At 40.0% G+C, this 20,681-nt stretch overlaps 1 protein-coding gene across 1 annotated transcript in view; it reads right to left on the bottom strand.

The window, feature by feature from the left end:
* Positions 1 to 859: 859 nt before the first annotated feature.
* The window catches only part of LOC148724682 (uncharacterized), a 24,984-nt gene continuing 5,162 nt past the window's right edge, over positions 860 to 20,681 (bottom strand). The window contains exons 2-4 of the mRNA XM_088731361.1: positions 13,021 to 13,125; positions 10,199 to 10,276; positions 860 to 1,684 (exon numbers count right to left, since the gene is read on the bottom strand). Of these exons, the coding sequence (XP_088587487.1) occupies positions 1,619 to 1,684; positions 10,199 to 10,276; positions 13,021 to 13,125 (249 nt within the window). The 3' untranslated portion in view covers positions 860 to 1,618. The remainder of the gene's footprint in view (positions 1,685 to 10,198; positions 10,277 to 13,020; positions 13,126 to 20,681) is intronic.

Raw genomic sequence — 20,681 nt, 5'->3', positions numbered from 1 at the left:
ACGGCGGATTATTACATTGCACGTCCATGACAGACGCGCTGTTTTAAAGTTTCGAAAACCTTAAAGGTTTGCCAAAGTGTTTTTACTCGTTCACTACTGATGATACATTGTGGAATATTAATTGCTACTTGGGAGGGCGAAAAAATAACATAGCTTTGCTTTGCTTTGATAGTTAAATGGGGGTATTGTTGGGTTTTCATGATCGCATGAAGAACATTTAAATAATTAGTTCTCAGGCGACAATCACTGCTGAAAGTAAAAAAAAACTAAATAACAGGTATTTTTATGGAGCCCTACGAGTTTCTTAGGTTGATCAATTGCCCCAATTTACTGTGTCCAGCTTCAGATGCGTTCCTAAAGCTTTCATTTTTTGATTTGTGACAGGTGGAATGGTTCGTGGTTCCTTTTGATTGATATTCTGGTCACTTTTCAGTTTGAGGTCACAGTTTTGTAAGCATGGCATACCTTACAATGGGCTTCCACTCAATACCCAATAGAGACACTACTTGAATGGCGTGACATGTTGTCTGGAAGAATAAATGGCTCACCAGTACTATTATTGTATGTAAGACAAACACGCACAGTCGCTAAGACCCTGTTAGGGTCGCGTGTGATTACTAGTGTCCCAGATAAGTTTGAGAAGAGAAAGCGAAGGAAAAAGCACTGTAGTGACCGGCACACTCGGGAAATGCCAAAAGTGAAACAGCCGCCAGACACTGCCTTGAGCTGAGAGAGTCTGGTGAGATGAATAACGCAAACCTAACTAAGTCTCCACCATTGAAGGTCGCACCCATAACAGACCGGTAGTAGCCCCATGCGCGAACACCGTCCGCCTTTGTAATCACAAGATACTGAATACTGACTTTTCAAATAGACTTTTCTTTTTATTTATATGCACTGTAGCAGTTTGCTTTATACAATGGTTTGCTTTAAAAACCGGACAAGTACAACCGAACTATTTTACAAATGGACACTTGCTTTCTTGAATTACTTTTAGTTATCAATGAGATTAGAATGGTGGAAAAACAAACCTAAATAATCTAGGGACATCTCCATGCTCTTCTAAGAACGGAGGAATCCCTTTCCCAACCCGTTGTTAAAACCCTCCCTAACTATGGGAATACTTAGAAGTACTGAGGTCTTGGGATCTGACATTCGGCATCTTCAATTCATAGAGAGCGAAATAGAGAATGTCTAAGTATGAGAAATATTGAAATATACAATTGCAAGTGCCTTAAATATGACTCGTTGGTGAGGATGGCTCGAAATGTCTGAAACGAGACCCTCATGGCACCTGGCCTGGCTCACAGAATAATGTGTGTAGGCTGTAAGGGTTGGTTCATCTCTGCACGGTGGTGAAAAGGAAGATGTATCATTTGGTCTGGAACATGTGATGTATCACAGCTTTAAACCCACCTTAGAACACGAACTTCGAGTGGGACGAGGAAAAAGTATAAGTTACAAAATGTGATTTACAGCGGTATTTCAACGACTGATTTTAAAGTTCAACTTCGCTGCATGAGTTATTGTAGCTTTTTACAAGTAGAGCGCCCAGTCTTTACATTAATTAATTTACGCTGGATTTTTCCAACTCGTCCAGGGCTTTCAAGATCAGCTTCTAACCTTCTGAATTCTTGAGCTCTCCGACACTGATTCCCTCCTCATCTTCACTTGACTCTGAATCCTAAGAAACAGACAGAAGGATATGATTATTCGTCATTAGCGTCCTTGGATAAAGACGTTGGATGCAAGTGCTTTAATGAAATAGACCTAAGTCTCCCAAGGAGGGGCTCCCAATGGGGTGATGGCTTTCACGACTAGTGGTTAAAGATTTTGGCCAATTTACGGCTAACGGTTAATATCATTCCATTGTCGTTACCAGATAGTTTTTTGCGTTTCACTATTTCTACGACCATCGGTTAAAATCTATCAATTTCAACGCCATACGGCTAAATTTTTTGGCCATTTTACGGCTATTGGTTAACCCCGTTGAGACCCTTTTAGGAGCGTGACGGTACAACTTTGCTTAAAACAGCTTTGGAAAATTGTTTCCTCAGATAAAAACTACACAAAGGCTAAAACTTTTCTCCAGCTCAAAGTTGGTAACATTGCTTCTCTCCCTTTTGACTTTGACGCGCAGATCGAACTTTCCAACCTTGTAACCTAGAGGGCAAAGAATCTGAATATATGAAAGTCATATATGTGTACTGCGGTTTCAAGAAATGTATGAATCGAAAGAGATCCTTGCAGTAATATGAACACTACTAATGTAGTAGTAAAACAAGGCATGAAAAATTATTATATGTATATTTATATATATATATATATATATATATATATATATATATATATATATAACTAACTGCAGACAGTACTTTTTTTTTTTTTTTTTAAATATAAAAGCCTGGAGACCAGGCGGTTTTATTTCATCAATGATATCTATTTACAATTCTAACTGATTAAAGTATCCGAATTAAATTATGAGTTACTTAAGTATTTACAGGTCTCCATTAACTAATGACATTTTCTCTTACAGGCGGCACGAACAGCGCACGGGCTATAACAGCCCGGAGTAAGCGCCCACCTGTAAGAGCTAACAAAGTTCTATTTACTATTTACAAAGAGTTTTGTCCCGACCATGTGGGGCGCAAACAGCGCGCGGGCCTGTAGCCCGGAGTAAGGACCCCTCATGGGCGAGGTTTAACAAGTTTTATTATATACAAAGGTTCAGGGGGGAGCAAGAGAGGGAAAGAAGACAGGTTTACCAGCATCGGCCGAACAAAATGCGTTTTTAAAAGACCAAAAATTCCTTAAGGTATCAGTGTCGCTGCTAAGAATTCTGAGTTGGACATCTTTTTTAATTAAGTCGATAATCGCGTTGGAGCTCAAAAGAGAACCTTCGAAGGTAGCTTTATTTCTGGCAAGCCAACACCAATATATGATGGTTGCCTTGAGAAAGTTAGATAAGGATATACTGGTGGTAGATTGGTCTAGGGAAAAGGGGTAATAGATAGAGGTAGGGGAGATAGAGAAGGGGGAGTCGAGTAGAACACGAAAAAGGGGAGAGAAATAGTCCCAGACTTTCACAACTCTGGGACATACCAAGAAACAGTGTTCAATAGTTTCTGTTTTACCGCAGATCGCGCATTTGTCATTATTGATGTATCCCCAAGACTTTAGGAGATATCTTACGCGGATCATTCTATGGATCAATAGCCAAATTAGATCGTTCTTCTTGTTCTCAATTAGCTTTAGGCGAGACTTGCGCCACACCCAGGCCCAACGATTGATGGGGCGGTCCATAGCAGACGCCCAAAAACCGGAGCACCGGGGTGCAACGCAGACGGGGTCAAGCAACAAAAGATATAAATTCTTACTGGTGAGTAAATCAGGTAAGGCACCAGTTTTCTGATGCAAGGTACGGAAATTATCTAAACAAAGCCGGTAGTAATTGGAAGGAAGGAAGGAAGAGGGGCCAGAATTTGTGGGAAAAGAAAAACGGGGATCTAGAATAGTTAGCTTATGTCCTAAAAAATATCGAGCTAGGTAATGCCATTTGGATGTGCCAAAGTCATCTCTTAAACTGGAAAAAACAGAAAGGCGCAGGCTAGCGCACTTAGCTTTGAAATTAACGACGTTGAGGCCCCCAGAGGATGGGGGCGCACAACAGCGATCGCGACTTACATTTTCCATTTTTCCTTTCCAGATAAAAGGCCAAATGATCGACTTAAAGCTATCATGCACCCAACGGGGTGGGGGGATGACTTTAGCAACGTGCCATAAACGGCTTGCGCCTAAAGTGTTTACAATTAAGGTTCTACCGATAAAAGACAGGTCTCTTTGTTTCCAAAGATTTAGAACCGAACTTAGTTTATCTAATTTGGCCCGCCAATTGTCGTCGTCGACATTGACGAGGCCGTTTGAGAAGTAAACACCAAGCACTCTCATTTTAGTGACCCATTTGAGGCCATAGGGAGATTCAATTCTAGTTCGCCATTTTCCTAACCACATTGCTTCAGATTTGGACGTGTTCAGTTTAGCGCCAGATCCTTGTTCAAATTTTGATACGACTCGGAGAAGTGAAGAAAGAGACCTTTCGGATTTTAAGATGCAAGTAGCATCGTCAGCGTACTGGGATATTTTATATTGAAGGCCCCCTGCTCCGGGGAGCAGGAAACCTTCAATATCTTTACAATTACGGATTTGCGTTGATAATACTTCTGAAACTAGCACATACAGGAGAGGAGATAATGGGCATCCCTGTCTCACCCCTCTTCTTAAGTGGACAGGGGGGGACAGGGAGCCATTAACAATGATTCTAGAGAAGGCTTTAGAATAAAATAGTTCGACCCACCCACAAAAGGAGGGGCCGAAACCAAATTTACGCAATACTCTCATCATGAATTCGTGGTCAACTCGGTCAAAAGCTTTTTCTTGATCTAAGGAAATGAGAATACCTGGTTCATTAGTTTTGTCAATCATGTCAAGGGCATCACGAAGTAAGGCCAAATTTGAGAAGATAGTGCGGCCGACCACGCCGCACGTTTGGTCTGAATGCACGATGGAGTTCATGACTTTTTTCAATCGTTCAGTGATGATTTTAGATGCTAACTTGTAGTCAGTGTTTAACAAGGAAATTGGGCGCCAATTTTTTGCGAGGCGTCGATCATCTTTTTTGTGGATGAGTCGTAGGAGGCCCTCGTACTGGCTATCCGCGAGGGAGCCAGCAAGAAAGGCCTCGTTCAAAACAGAAAGGAGAGATTCGCTCAAATCGTTCCAAAAACACGAGTAAAATTCTGTTGGGAGACCATCAGAACCGGGTGACTTGCCGGTCTGAAGGCCTTCCAATGCAGTAAGTAATTCTTTATTAGAAAAAGGGCCTTCACATAGATTGCGCTCATAATCAGTCAGTGAAAATTCGAGGTCGTCAATTATTTCAGTTTGAATTCGCATATCAAGAGGATCTTTGGTGAATAAATTCTTGTAGAAATTGGTTAAAATTCTTTCAAGATCATTTTGAGAATTTCTGAGAACACCGTTCTCGTCAAAAAAAGATTCAAAACTATTCATGTCAGCTCGTTTTTTCTCCAGACGGAAGAAATAGCGTGTTGGTTTCTCGCCTTCTTCGAACCATTGTGCTCGGGAGCGGACTTTAGCTCCTTCGGCTTCTTTCGAGATTAGAGAGGACAATTGGCTTTCCAAATCGCTAATTACACCTGGGTTATTTAAGCGATTAGAATGTAAAGCGTTTTTAGCATGGGTTAATTGCTTAGTAATTAGGATTCTTTTGGCATTTGCTGTTCTCTGTTTACGGATACAGTATGAAATACTTGTTTTGCGGATTTCGATTTTTAGAGCATCCCACCACTCGCGAAGGGAGGCGAATTCGGGGATTTTAAGCTTAAAGTTGTTAATCGATTTTGACATAATGTTTTTAAATTCTACATCTGAGAGTAAAGAGCTGTTGAACTTCCAAATTCCAGGACCGTGATTAGAAGGGTTAGTCGTTAGTTCAATTTTTACAAAGTCATGATCGGATAGGTCGTATACGCATGGAAGAATATTACATTCCGTTACTAGGGTTAAGCCTTTAGCGACGAGAAAGCGGTCAATTCTAGATGCCTGAGTATGGTCTTTGTTAGACCAGGTGAAAGTTACTTTGCGCGGGTTGTTTTTGCGCCAAATGTCTGTAAGTGAGAAGTCAGCACAAAGGGATCGGAGAAGTTTTTGATCAGACAATAGGATGGCGGAACAATTTAATTTATCTAGGACATTGTCTACACAATTAAAGTCTCCCCCGATCACTAGATCCCCTTGGGGGAGAAAGTAATTGTGCAGACAAGAGAAAAAACTTTTACGATCCGAAATAGTATTGGGAGAGTAAATGTTTACTAAATTTAGTTTAGAATTATAGTAGCCAATGAGTAAGCTCAATATTCTTCCTTCGGAATCGGTCAAAAAACGGATAATTCTGCCTGGGAAGTTTAGAGAAAAGAGGATGGCAACACCGGCAGACCTGCCAGTCCCAAAGGACCACAGACATTTGCCGCGCCAGAGTGTTTCGAATTCCTCCGCTTGTTTTTTACATGAGACATGTGTCTCTTGTAAAAAGAATATGTCACACTTTGAATAATTTAATTCTTGAATAATTTTCCTACTTTTTCTAGAAGACCCGAGTCCTCGCACATTTAGAGAAATTATTTTAAGCTTACTCATCGAGTTTGGTTAATAAATAGATAAGCAAATTAATAGATAAATTAATGTCTGTACCGCCTTCTCCTGACTCTTTCCCATCCGTCGTCGCTATCAGTATCTGAATAATCGCGGCGAGAAGATCTGTCTCGGTCATCGCGCTTGCGATAGCGGTCACGGTCGCCTCTTCTCTCTTCCCGCTCATCTCTTCGATCATTCTTTCGGTCACCTCGCCGTTCGTTCCCTCGCTCATCCCGCCGTTCATCCCCTCGCTCGTCTCGCCGTTCATCTCTTCGCTCATCCCGCCGTTCATCCCTTCGCTCGTCTTTTCTTTCTGAGTCCTTTTGTCGCTCGTCGCGTCCCTCAGGGGGCTGTTTCCTTTCTTCCTTCGTTTGCTTCTTTCGCTCTTCGTCCTGTTTACGTTTGTCTTCTTTTTCGCGTTTTTCCTTCATGCGTTTCAGTCGTTCATCCCGCTCCATTTTCTTCTGTTCCTCCGTTTTCTCTACCTTCGCACCGGCATCAATATTTGCGCTGAAGAGAACGAACGGGCAGCTGTCAATGAGATGTTCGTCTGACAAACAGACTGAACATTTAGCCCCTTCCTCGCAATCTTCGGAACGGTGGCCAGGGCGCTCACAGTTAAAGCAACGAACTGTTGAGCATTCCCTGGCCAAATGGCTCTCATCACCGCAGTTTCTACACGATTTAGGCTGGTTCGGGTACCAGATACGGATCGTCTCACCGGCCACGCGGATAGTATTTGGGATCTTGTGGGCGATATTCATTCTGGCCGTTCGCACTCCGTTTTCGATATGTTGCGCGATTAGATCACGGCGGAAGCTGAGGACACGGCCATAGTGGCTAAGGCGGCCAATTAAGGCCGTATCCGGCAGCTCCGCTGGCGCCTCATATATTTTCACAATTGCAAGACGGTTCTCGCAGTCGCCAAGAAAGGTTTTCAGCCCCTCGATCTCAACGTATGGGGTTTCAAGAGCAGCCTCCTTCGCCGCTCGCGATACAAAAGAGACTACCCAGGACTTGTTCGAACTTTTCTTCTGGATTGTGGCGATTGAATCAATGTCAATGCCAGCGGCATCAAAGCTCTCCAAAATAGTCTGGGAGGTAACCAAGGTATCCACGGAAAAATACACTGACCGGTCTTTGATGATCTTGGTTTGCCCTGAGCCCATAAATGGTACGCCTCTAAAACGCACACCACTGTTTTCAAGGAGTTTTAAGGCCTCCGGGACATCAAGCTCGGACGCTGTTGCCCAGGTTCCGTCGGTGGTACTGGTGAACTGCTCATTAAATTGGCTCTCCTGGCTTGCCATTATCAAAACTGAAAGAAAAAAGAGAATACTGATTTTCATAGGCTAAAAAGGCCGAGAAGCTTTTAACTGTTTCGGCCTTCTGGGCCTCATCAGTGCAGTGCTAATGCTAGGATGGGGGAGAACCGAGACGGTCACCCCAAACGACCCAACCTTTGTGGTATCGTCTAAGCCATGCCAGAGTGCTCAAACTAGAGTAAACCAGCGAGCATGCGCAATTGCAACGGCAATGACTCATCCTAGATAGAGTGCTCAATTTGGACATGAAAGCAAAGCTTTGTATGCCAAAGAGCTATATATGTATATATATATATATATATATATATATTGAGCACTCTATCTAGGATGAGTCATTGCCGTTGCAATTGCGCATGCTCGCTGGTTTACTCTAGTTTGAGCACTCTGGCATGGCTTAGACGATACCACAAAGGTTGGGTCGTTTGGGGTGACTGTCTCGGTTCTCCCCCATCCTAGCATTAGCACTGCACTGATGAGGCCCAGAAGGCCGAAACAGTACTGTCTGCAGTTAGTTATATATATATATATATATATATATATATATATATACATATATAATTTTTTTTTTTGGGGGGGGGGAGGTTTATTTCACTACTACATCAGTAATATTCATTACTGCGAGCATCGCTTTCATACATAGAGGGCAAAGTTACCAAGTGCTGATTGCCTGATACACATTTTTCCATAAATTTGATAATTGTCTCGGGAAAAATTACTTAAAACTCAGCAAAACCGTAAAAAAGCCTTGATTTATTTTCCCTTAAGTATTACAATTTCATCGAATGCTTCTGAGCAGGGTTGGTTTCATTATTTTGGCGGTGTGGTACAAAAATGAAATTTCATTTAGCCAAGATGTGCGTTTTACAGTTCATTGTCGTTAGCTGAACACTAAAATAGCCCCCTACGAAATCCGCTAAAGCGTGCGCTCATGATGACCTTCTTAATAACGTAAATTTTTTCCCTTCATATTATAAACAAACAATCGCACGTTTCTCCCTAAAATGAAGGATAAATATCACTTGTGTTTTCAAAAGTTCCCACCAAATTGACATCTTTACAAAATTGTACTGCGATTGAAGGAAACTAAATGTACCACAGCCGGACACGAAAAACCCTTAAAACCTCTAAGTGGAAAAGAGGGGGGTAGTGTAACCCCAACCAAGGCATTGATGCCACCTTCGGAGTTTCAGCTTATCCTACGAATGACACATTATGCACAGTTACAAAGGAAAATATGCGAATACAGCTCCAGGTAATACCTGACGTGAACATGACAATATTTTAAGAAATAAAAGTAAATAAATGAATAATACATCAATTTCAACGAAAACAAAACCTAACGACTTATCAAGACGAAGGCTGACCATAGAATGCCTCGCCCTACTAACGCCCTCAATTTACTAACCACGATGCCATAACTCTCCGCGCACCTCGCACCCGCCTCCACTTCTCTGACACATGCCGGCAAATATTAATTTATGCTAATTTGGATGATCACAAATTACATATTGGGCAACTTCTGAAAACACAGGTGATATTTATCCATATATGAATTTTGCTTGTCCCATGCAATTACCTATACTTAATGAGCTGGCGAGAATGAAAGTTCATTCGCAGATCATTGGAATTGCTGGACAAAGATAACAAGTCACCTGAACGAGATCAATAAAAATTTACAAGTGCCCAAAAGTGTCAAATTGAAGTGGAAGGCTTTTTTCGGAGAATGGAGAACTTCCTAAAGCGACCCAGTTGTAAATATTGATTGAGTGGGAGGGCCGATCGGAAATATACTTGGCTTGCGCGAGATCATGCACGACCTGTATATACATGCTATGTCATAAAAGAATTGGTTCATGCTTTTAACTTTCCGTATATGGAGTTATAGATGTACTCTGGAAGCTAAGAGAGCTCTCGAGCAATTCTTTCTCTTCTCTTGTGCTCTCCAAACTTCCCGCGAGCATCAATTCCGCACTTATTGGATGAGAGCATGATATCATGAATAATCAATGCTGAGGTCCTGGTAGGTAGGTTACCAAACTATCTTTGCAGTAAAGTAGTTCAAAGAGAGACGTAGTCGTGAATAAGAGGAAGTATCCTCGATGCATACAGTGCTGACATTCTCCATGTTACTGTCGCATGGCTGTATTTGTTTCTTTAGTTTGTTTTCTCGTTTGTACGCGCATTTTTTTCTCTCGTTATCGCATTCTTTTTGTTTTTTTCGCTTTTACGTAATCAATATTCTGTTAGGTGTTTTCGCATAATTTTGTCTCGTTAGGGCTTTTTGCATGCGTTTTTTTAGGGCACTTGTGCTTTTGCCATCGCTACGTTTCATTTATCCAGTTCGCTTACCGTCTTCTCCGTTTTTGATTTTCGTGTTCCTAGCCGTCCTAGTCATACAACGTTTATAACGCTTGCTTTGCATCGCTTTTCGCTTGTATCGTACATTTCGTGAAATTGATTAAACTACATGTAGCGTGTTGGACGTTTGACTACAATACTCTACTTTGGTCCGGTACATTTTCTTCAGTTCATTCTAGTGTCATAGAGGTGTTGTTCAGCGTTAATTCCACAAATTGAATTGCAATTGATGGTTATTTTATTTCTATCTTGGATGCCTCAATGCCTCGTACGTATGACACAGTTCACCTTTAAACACCCACCTCATCATCGGCATTGATGTATTTTTTTGCCTCTTCCTCTCTCTCTGCTCTGGTCCCATAGATTTTCTTCAGTTCATCCTAATGTCATAGCAGTGTTGTACAGCGTTAGTTTCAGGAATTAAATTACAATTGATGGATATTTTCTCGCTATCTTGAATTTTTATACAATATCCTTTGTAAAACGTTTTGTCATTTTTTTAAATAGTTTATATTCTTATATCATATATCTTTAATTTTTCCATAATGCGTGAGATTATGAAGAGACGCTTCTCTTTTGTGTGTTCCGTATTTATCCTAATTTTACACCAACTTTGCTACTTGCATAATGTTTCAACTTTAACGAAAAGCTGCATAACAGCATGCGCACCCATGCATCGTTTTTGGAGGATGAAAATTTTGAATTATCTGCGATGAATTAGTTGGATTCTTTTGCTGGCGCACAAGTAATTTAGATATGTTTGGATGCTACATCTATCGTTGTGATCACCCTAGCTTTGCAATGGGCGTTGCGGATTATCTTTTCTGCAGGTTGGAATTGGAATACAATGCTACTCTATCAAAAATTGTGTGATTTTCTGTCGTGCAAGGCCCAAGATCAAGCGTCATGAGTGTACATGCAACTATTACTCAAATGCATCGGCTACTTTTCATCTTCCAGTAGCTTGGTGATTTGGTTCATTAACTGAACCCGGCCCGGAACCCCATAGTTACTTCAAAAAATGATGCACAGTGAAATGTAATCATAAACGGTCGATACAGGGTAAGGATTTGCTAATGGGCCAGCTGCATTCACGATCTTTCAGAAATAACACAGCGGATTTTGTGGACTACGTATGCAAACGTGAGATCGTAGTTTTTGCCATCACTGAAACGTGGCTCTGTACGAAGGATGAGAAGTGTTAGAAAGTGAGACTTGTCCTGTTGTCTACAACAAGGTAGATTGGCCTCGTTCTAGTAGACATGGAGGTGCTGCTGCCCTGGTTTACCGCGGTTCACTTACCGTAAGGAAGATTGATGCAGACGAGAAGGTACCATTTGAGTTTTCCGACTGGTTTTCCAGTCAGAACCTCCTAAGCCTTCATCTTTGGTCATATACTGACCACCATACCCAGACAATCCTATAGTAACAACTGCGACGTTTCTTGTTAAAGTAACGGGTTATGTTGAGTCAGTCGTGTCTTCTAAAGCGGAGTTGGTCATTTTTGGAGACCCAAACATTCATTGGGACAAATGAATAAAGGCTAAAAGTTTCTAAAGAAACTGTGGTGCTGCGTCGGTGGGGGTAACAAGGTAATTTGGTTATATCAACTCAGTTGAAATTGTAAATTGGCCACCGTAATGAATAAAAAAGCTGACGTTTCGAGCGTTAGCCCTTCGTCAGAGTGAATGGCATTTTCATTGGGACAAGCCTGATGACTGCGAATCCATTAAATTATTAGACCTCGTTACATTATCTGGACATAAACAATATGCAGTTGAGCCCACCCACACCTGGGCCATACTCTGATTTGTTCATAACTCGGCAGTCTGCTGAGATGTTTAAAGTTCCTTCCCTAGCTGACAGCTTTATTTCTCACCACGGAGCTGTTCTATTTGAGCCGCGCAGAACTATCTCTATCTGCCAGAATTATTTAGAACAGAAAGTTGAAATCCATCGTTTTGGATGTTATATCCAAACGTTAAAGGACATGCTTGACAAGCATGCATCCCTGTTGACTAATGCAATCGCACAAAGGCTTCGTGTTCTTTGGTTTAATGATGAGATTAGAAAGGCCAAGAGGGATAGAAATAGAGCTGAAAAAAGATGGCGGGAAACCAAGAGTGCGTCACGCCTTAGCCTATTGAAAGCTATAAAGAGTACAGCTAAATAGTTCATGAATAAGGCTGAGCGATTTTCAACGAAGAAAATTATGGTGACCAAAAAAAAGGTGTTCAAAGATTCGATCGTCTCAAATAACTCACTAATTAATGTGCTATTCGAAAATAAACATCGTGAAACCTACAACGTATGCCATGCCAACAGCTTTGTTATGACACACGATGATAAGAGAAATTCGTTAATCTCATGATAGCTTGCAAAAATTGTGGTTTAAATCACCCATCCGCGAGTAAGCTCACAATTACTTTGTCGAGTGTTTACAGCGAATTACATGATCGAAATTGATGATTATAACGGGGTCATCTCGTCAGTTTCATTCTGTAGCCCTGACATGTCGTCTTTTTACCCAATTTATGCGCCGTATTTTCAAAACCTCAGTCTCTGGAGATCTGCTGAGACTCTGTCTGCTGTCTTACATGTTTGGTGAAAAATGTTGCCAACTATGCAAAGGTGTTGATGAAGCTGCAGTCGGTCTTATAAATTATTGCAGCTGTAACTGTCTTTAGCCTCATATATTAAAGAAAGGTGGAAGAGTCGCAATCCAGAAAGGATCGCGAAGCAAACAGCTTGGAAGTGTAAAGTTTTCTACTGGAAAAACGGAGAAATTGGGAAAACAAGCTTCCGAAAAACCTTGGCAAAATTGTCTGATTACAGAAAAGAACTGGGATTCTGTCTCGTTTCTCCAAATGTTTGATTCGACGTTTTTTTTTTTTACATGTTATTTGACTTAATCCCAAACATTTGTGATAGACGTAATAATTTTTATTCTACGATGATGAAACTTTGACTGATTCAGCTCTCTTTGTCTCAGCTCATAGATTTTCCTTCGGTGTTTAGATTTATTAAGGCAACCTAACATAATTTTTTTTAACGTATTATCAAACACAAGCACAACTCTAGAATGTTCAAAAAGTACTACTCCGTTTATGTTTTTAACCTCTACCTGACTATGGGAAGAAAATTGCAACGATGAAAAGAAAGGGAGCTGTTCAGCGTCCTGAGCCTCCTTTCCTCCTTCGTATTCTTTTCCTATGAACCTCTTTTCCTCCTGAAAAATAGAAAAATGCATTTACGCAGTAATCACTTACAAACAAGGAGATGAGTATCCTTCATGAAGAAAAAGAAAAGATACCGAAAGCTAGAGACTATTTAAAAGTTTATCATGGCACTTAGTTTTTACAGTCAGTTATAGATCATAAAAATTTTGAATTCTAATATGTAAGACAATTTTCAATTCTCTGCCCAATGTTATGTAATCAGCCTTTAAATAAGTACTTCTCAGCTGTGGGAAAAAAACTATAATTATGATTTATCATGAATGAAAGCCTCGCTATCTCGGTAAGTTTTGATCAGCAGAGAACACTGCACATTTAAATTAATTGTGGCCTCCTGACTGGTTTAAAATATTTTTGAAAGCATCTGTAAGGGTACGCGAGTTTTGGTGAGTGTGCAATTCTCCTTGTACTCAATAATCGGATAGTCTATCAAAAGTTTTGGAAGACAACCAGGATACGCTTACGGTGGAGGGAGTCATTGAGATTTCTACGGACATCTACAACAGTGGTTGTCAGAGATCAATCATGCACGCCAACTCTCACTACCGTGTCAACAGCAGTCACAGCCATCACACAGTAATCTCGTGTGTGGGAAATTAACGTGTCCTGCCCCAACCCTACAGGAGAAGGGACCTCCATTTATTCGTCTCTATCCGAGAAGGCTAGAATATCTAACCATTTCTTGATGTTATAGAAAGGTAGCAAATTCTTCTCAATTATTTTAAGACCCTGAGTGTTGGTCCGGCCGGGTCTCGAACCCTCGACCTCCCGCACAACAGTCCAGCGCTCTATCTATTGAGCTAACCGAGGGTCTATCCATTGAGCTCATTTTACTTGTCCCATGCGATTATCTAAACTAAATGAGCTGGCGAGAATGAAAGTTCATCTGCAGATCATTGGAATTACAGCACAAAGATAACAAGTCACCTAAAGCTTTCAGTTAAACACCTATGTACTGGCGAATTACAATTCAAAACATGTTTCCACTTAGCCTCTAGCACTCCTTCATAGTATTATGCTTAGCAGGAATGTGACGTTCAGTTCCAAATTTTCTTTTAACTAGTTCCTTACGGCAGTTCCATAAATGTAGCTTACCTAACACGATTAAGTAGTTAAACAGAGGACATTTAGTATCTGTGACACCTATTAAAATAGTCTTTAACTCGAGTTTCTTTGTTCTTTGGCTATGGCTATCCAATAAGATTCAAACTCTTCCCAAAAGGCACTTGAGTAAACACAGTAAAAGAATAAATGATCAATTGTTTCCGCACCAGTACTGTAAAAGGTGCAAAGATCGCTTTGTAGTAAACCTATCTTAGCTAAGTGTGAATTTGTGAATAAAATTTCATTCAGTATTTAAACTGAAAACATTGCACATATGTTTCACAGATACAGGATTTTATTGATGAGAAGGCTTTTTTTGTTTCCACATCAACAGTGGAAAATTTTGATTTCAACTTTACGAAGCATCTGGACTCTGTCGCCTTACTGGATATAAGCAGACCGTAGAAATCCCTAGACTTGCTAAGTGCTGCATCAAAAATTTGTCACTGATTTTAAATTGTAGTAATCTGACTTGATCTTTATTGATTTAGCGACTTCGAATTCTTAGTACAGCGCAACGATCAGTCCAGGTCAGAAAGTTGGAATCTTTCAAACTATTTTGTTTTGCAAGGTTGAAGGACTCTGTGTTACTCAAATCAAATGTTAAGTCGCTTAAAAGAACAATATTTGCGCTATTATAATTATTGTAAAATATAGGTTTACCATTTACTCTAATGTTATTATTGTTCCAAATGATTGTTTCACTTGGACTTACGAGGTAAAACCTAGAACGAAAATCTGACCACCAATCATGTGTAACATTTCCTTATAAAATATTGGGGAAATGCTATAGTCATCAATATTACAATCACGATGAAGAAAAAATTCTCCACCATAAGGTTTTAGTAAATGTAATAGATACCCTTTCCATGGAGAAAATTCATCGCTTAAAAATCTTCCGATTCATGAAAGTCGGAGTGATATAATTGACGTTGTAAGATCAGTTACCTTTAAGCCACCAAATTCGAAATCATTTATTACCACTGTCCTGACGATTTTATCAAGACCCTTCCGAAAAAATTATATATGTTTGAAAAGCCTTTAGTGACGAGATATATAAAACTTTAGGAATTAATAAACTCTTAATAATTGGGAATTTTACCAAACAGGGAGAGGCCTCTTCAACTTCACAAGCGTATCTGAGATTTAATTCCTCTGAGCTTATCTTAGAAATTCTTTTGCACTGATTCTTCGTTATTGTAGCTAAAGTGAACCCCTAAAGCTTTTACAGTTTGACGCCATTTAAATGCTAGAGGTGTTTCGGTGTGATTACGGGAGGAGCCAACCACATTGCTTCGATTTTTGTATAATTCACCTTTCGGCCAGAAGGTTTTTTGAATTGATCCAGTAACTTAAAAGGTGCTGAGCAGATCTGATATCCGACACAAAACCTGTTAAATCGTCTGCATACTGTACCATTTTGAATTCTTTTGAATCTATTGTAATTCCAATCATTTCCGAAATGAGCGAATAGCGACTGCTAATAGTTCCACAGTAATGATAAACAATTAAGGGGAAAGAGCTCCCTGCGTTACACCTCGATTTGTTTCAAAATTAGCTGAGAGTGTTCCATTGTTGATAATACAACTTGCTATGTTACGGTAAAAGGTTTCTACCCGACTTGTGGGACAGGGTCCAAACCCAATGACTTCTAAGTATTTGAACATAAAATTCCACTCCAAACTTTCGAAAGCTTTCACAAAATCTATAAAAGGTAATAATGCAGGAATATAATAAGTTTTCGTATAATCATTTATGTCCAGAATTGATTTTGCAGCTTCCCCTATATCTAGACTAACATCTCTACTGCGATATAAGTTGTTATAAAATTTGCGTTGTGAATCCATGATTATAAAGGGGAAAATATCACCGCTAATGTGCGGCTTTCTTACTTGCATTGCTTTTTAACATGGTTGCATTTCTCGAGATTTAAGAAATATTTGCTATTCTTTTCACCGGGTTCGTGCCATCGAGCTCTTGCGTGAAGTATAATCCCTTCTACTTTGTCCTCGTAGAGTCCTTCAAGATCCTGCTTGCATTTTACTAGTGCCAGACGCGTACCATTTAACAATTATTCGCCGAAGGCGAGGTGAATATCGTCGAATAATCCCCGAGACAAAGTCGAGGGGAATATTCGACAATATTCACCAAACCTGAGGCGAATAATTGTTTTAGTATAATTTCAGAGCTGAATAACAGAGAAATTTCTAAAATCATAAGATTTTAGTAACATTTATTAACATTTTCCTTTAACATTTTATATAAACCGCGCGGAGCGGTTTATATAGCGTCATGTAAGGAACCGCACGACCAATCAGATTGCTGGAAACTCTTTGTTCAGCTCTGAAATTATACTAATAATTGATATTAAGCTGTAAATCAAACGGTTTATTTAACTTTAAGTACGCAGTTCATAATGACAACAAAACAGCAGCATAAGGACTACTCATGTCTGATGTTAGAGGACTTGAGACCTTCATAATCGGTTTCCTTCTATAATATCTGCGCGGGAACTGACCATGGGATGAACGCGAACTGGACTCCTTTTTCTTTAAGTTGCTTGAAATGGTTTTTTCGTAGTTTGGCTTTTTCACTTCGAACTTATTATGACATGTCGTCGGATAGGAATATCTGACTGTCGCAGAAAGGGTTATCTTACAAGATGTTCGTTGCAGCCTTTAAAACTCGTCCTTTACCGGGATATCTAAGTAGGTCACAGGTGGACGTGGATAGGCCTTGCCTGCGGAGCACTAGCGCTTGCAGCTGCTTGGATGATCTTCGTACGGTGCGCTAGCATTGCTTCCATGTCTTCGAGGCCCACCTGTTTACTAAATAGTTCTTCCTTTAAGGTTTCTTCTACGGAGCTGCAGTTTTTTTCGGCGCCTTCCTTTAAACCTCTTTAAACCTCATATTGTTGGGGATTTTTACCACTCGCTTGGCTATTAACGAGAAGTACTGAGACTCTGTACTTTTCTTTTTTATTCTCTTATACTGCTGCTATTACTCTTCTACTATTAGCAAGGAGTGCCCTCGTATTAAATGCAAAAATCACAGACATGTTTGGGTTAGCTGACCGTGGGAGTTTCGATAGGGCATTCGTTGTTTTGAAAAAGGGGGATATTGGGTGGCTCACCCCGAAGCACTTGGCGAGCACCAAACAACCAATTAAACGCCAAGGATCGTGCTGCGCACGAGAATCACGCGTACCAAGAGGATGTTCAGTGTGGGTAAAACTCAAGGTCAGTTCTACCAAGCCAAACATGACCACCTATGAAAATAATTATTCTCAACCATAACAAGCGATTAAAATGTCTAGCACGGTAAGAAGGAAATCCACGAGCTGAGCCAAGTTCAACCACACACTAAAAATAAAAGAACAAAACTAAAAGTCTCCCAAAATACCACGTAGGCGCAAAAAGGCGAGACTTAACAAAACAAAAGATAAATCTAAAAACACTTAAAATAGCGATCCTTTAAAATACTCTACAACAATATGACTACATTCTTCCTCTTGGACCTGTTCTCCTAGACATCAATTTTTTTGTTGAGGGCGTCTATTTCTTTGCGGTTCGCCTTATCTGCAAGAGCGCTTTTAATCTCGATCACATCGTGGTCTAAAAGCTTATAATTATCTTTCAATTCGCTGACATCTTGAGCAGTTTTCTTTGGACTTTTTTCCATTAAACTCTCTAACTTCAGCAGGATGGTGTTCAACTTCGACTCTTGTTCGTCTTTAGCTGCGAGCAAGTCGTCCATCTTTGCAAGTACTGCGTCCGACTCCGCTTCAGTATCTGACACTTCGGTTCGCTGCATTGCTTTTGATCTTGTCAATCTAGCAGACATTCGCTTGTCAACAATTAATATACTCAAAAGGTTATCACGCGGTCATAGTAAAAGTATAAAGGATCATTTTCTTGAAACTTTCTGGGAGAGAGCACGGAACCGCGTCCGCTTAGCTTGCCGTCATCGCCTGACAATCCCTAATGTTTTACTTGTTAGTATGTATTATTTTTTGTTATAACCCACCTATTAATTTTGGCTCGATTTTATTGGTTACTCTACGTCACGTGGTGCAAAATCACAGGACAGTTATCACGCAATAATCCCCGTCCGCGTCGATATTCGTCCTCCGATTTTTTTACGTGAAAAAGAAACATAGTCAACGCAAGAGTTTCAACTTTTCCGTTCTCCTATTTACATAGAAGGAAACTAAACTCGTTGTTTTGAGTCTAGCGATAGCGACATTAAGGAACTGCTGGTCGCAAAAGCTGTTCCGGAAAGTACAAAAAAGACAACAAAATTTGCTGTCTATGTCTTTGAAGCTGAACCAAAAGCGCCAGGTTTTCGAGTTTTTGATCTAAGGGGCGTTATGAGAGTTTATTTCAAATGACAGCTTGTCGAGTTTTGGCCCAATCACACTGAAAATAAAGTAATATAAACCAATCAAATGTACTTGCTTGCTTGCGTCAATCACGCGCATTCGCCATCAGATCACCACTGGCCTTTTTAACTGTTTATGCGCAATTTAATTGCGATGTGAAAATTAATGGGAGGATTATAAAAATAAATAAACCCCGTCCTGGCTTGCTGTTATGTGGGCTGATAATGTCCTTGGCTGAGAGATTGTCCTCAAAATTGCATATTTGCCCTCGAAGCTTCGCTTCTCGGCCAAGTTTTCATTTTTCGGACAATCTCTCAGCCGCGGACATTATTAGCCGACATACCAGCCGCCGGAAGGAGTTTATTTACTAAACATTTCAATTAATACAAAATTTTTCCTTTATTTTAATCGTGATTAGTATTTCACTTTTAATTCATGTTAATATCTTTTTTCATAACACCATTTTTCCATAAAGTGCAAAATTATGAAGGAACCGGCTTCTCTTTTGTGTGCTCCGTATGTATCCTAGTTTTACTCCTACCTGGGAACCCGCACTATGATTAAACTTTGACGAACAGTTGCCAAACATAGTGCACCCAGGTACTACTTTTGGAGAATAAAAGTTTTGGATTAGCTGCGATTAATTCGTTGGATTCCTTTGCTGGCGTGCATGTAATTTGGATATGCTTAGATTCTATCTATTGTTGCAATGACAACAGTTTTGCAACTGGCGTTGATGATCTTTTCTGCTGGTTGGAATTGGAGTACAATATTCCCATCGTTGCTGTATCTGAAATTGTGTGTCCTTTTACCGTACAAGTCCCAAAATCAAGTGTCATAAACTTCCATGCAGCTATTATTCAGATGCATCGGCTACGTTTCATATTCCATTAGTTGCGATTTGGTGTATAAATTGAACGCGAAACCCGTAGTTACGTCAAAGGACAAAGCACAGAATAATGTAAGCATTAGTGACTGCTGAATGCACGGTTTTTGAAAAAACATAACAACAGATTTTTGGACTACGTATGCGGAAGTAAGATCGATGTTTTTGCTTTTATTGAAACGTGGCTTTATACGAACGATGAGAGGTGTTATAAGTAAGGTTACCACTCAGTGGATTAACCTCGTTTTAGTAAGCGGGGAGGTGGTACTGCCCTGGTTTATCGCTGTGCACTAAAAGCGTATTGTATGTGATGTGGGGCTCTTCGGGTCGTTAACGGGAATATCTAGCATATTAAAAGCGAATCTTAAGCGTAAGCTTGGGTTGTTAAAAACAATGTCGGATAAGTCATAAATTATTTACTAAGACCTATGACACACTATTTTAATAATTATTTTAAACGACATATTGCTTCGTTTATATTAGTGATAAGTATTAGTTTTCATTAGCTATAGGTATTGGTTATTTTTAGTTTCATTTTTGTAGAGCGCAGATGAAAACATACCAGTTGATCTCAACGCTATATAATTTGATAAATATGATTATTACTATTGTTATTATCATTACCATTATCGTTATCGTTATCGTTATCGTTATCGTTGTTGCTATCGTTATCGCAATCGCTATCGCCATCAGCAGATCTGCTGAAACTCAGCTCTCTTTCATGTCTGGTTAAAAATGTGTGCGAAGGTGTCGATGAAGCTGCAATCGGTCTCTTAAATTATTGCAGCACCTCCGCTCTGAAGATAATTACATATTAAAGACTACCAACTCATTTGCGTTACAAAAGGCGAAAAATATTTTTCTGCCGAGTTGATGTTGAAAAGACTGAAAATCTTTTAACATTCGAGCTATGCAAGTTACCGAAAAAACCGCAAGAAAAAAACCACTAAATCTGTAAAAATTGTAACCGTGTTCCGCCTTATATATTTAAGAGGGGTCGAAGAGTCGCAATTCAGTAAGGATCGTGAGGCAAACAGTTTGGAAGGATGTAGTTTCCTGCTGAAAAAATACAGACTGGAAAAAACAACTTTCAGGAAAACCTTGGCAGAAATATCTGATTAAAAAGTGTAAAGGAGGGATAACTTCCAAGCGTTTGATTCGGCGTTCTTTTATATCAT

The sequence above is a fragment of the Stylophora pistillata genome, chromosome 8 (genome assembly GCF_964205215.1).
Source record: "Stylophora pistillata chromosome 8, jaStyPist1.2, whole genome shotgun sequence".
NCBI classification, from domain to species: Eukaryota; Metazoa; Cnidaria; class Anthozoa; order Scleractinia; family Pocilloporidae; genus Stylophora; species Stylophora pistillata.
This window is presented reverse-complemented; position numbering and strand designations above follow the sequence as displayed.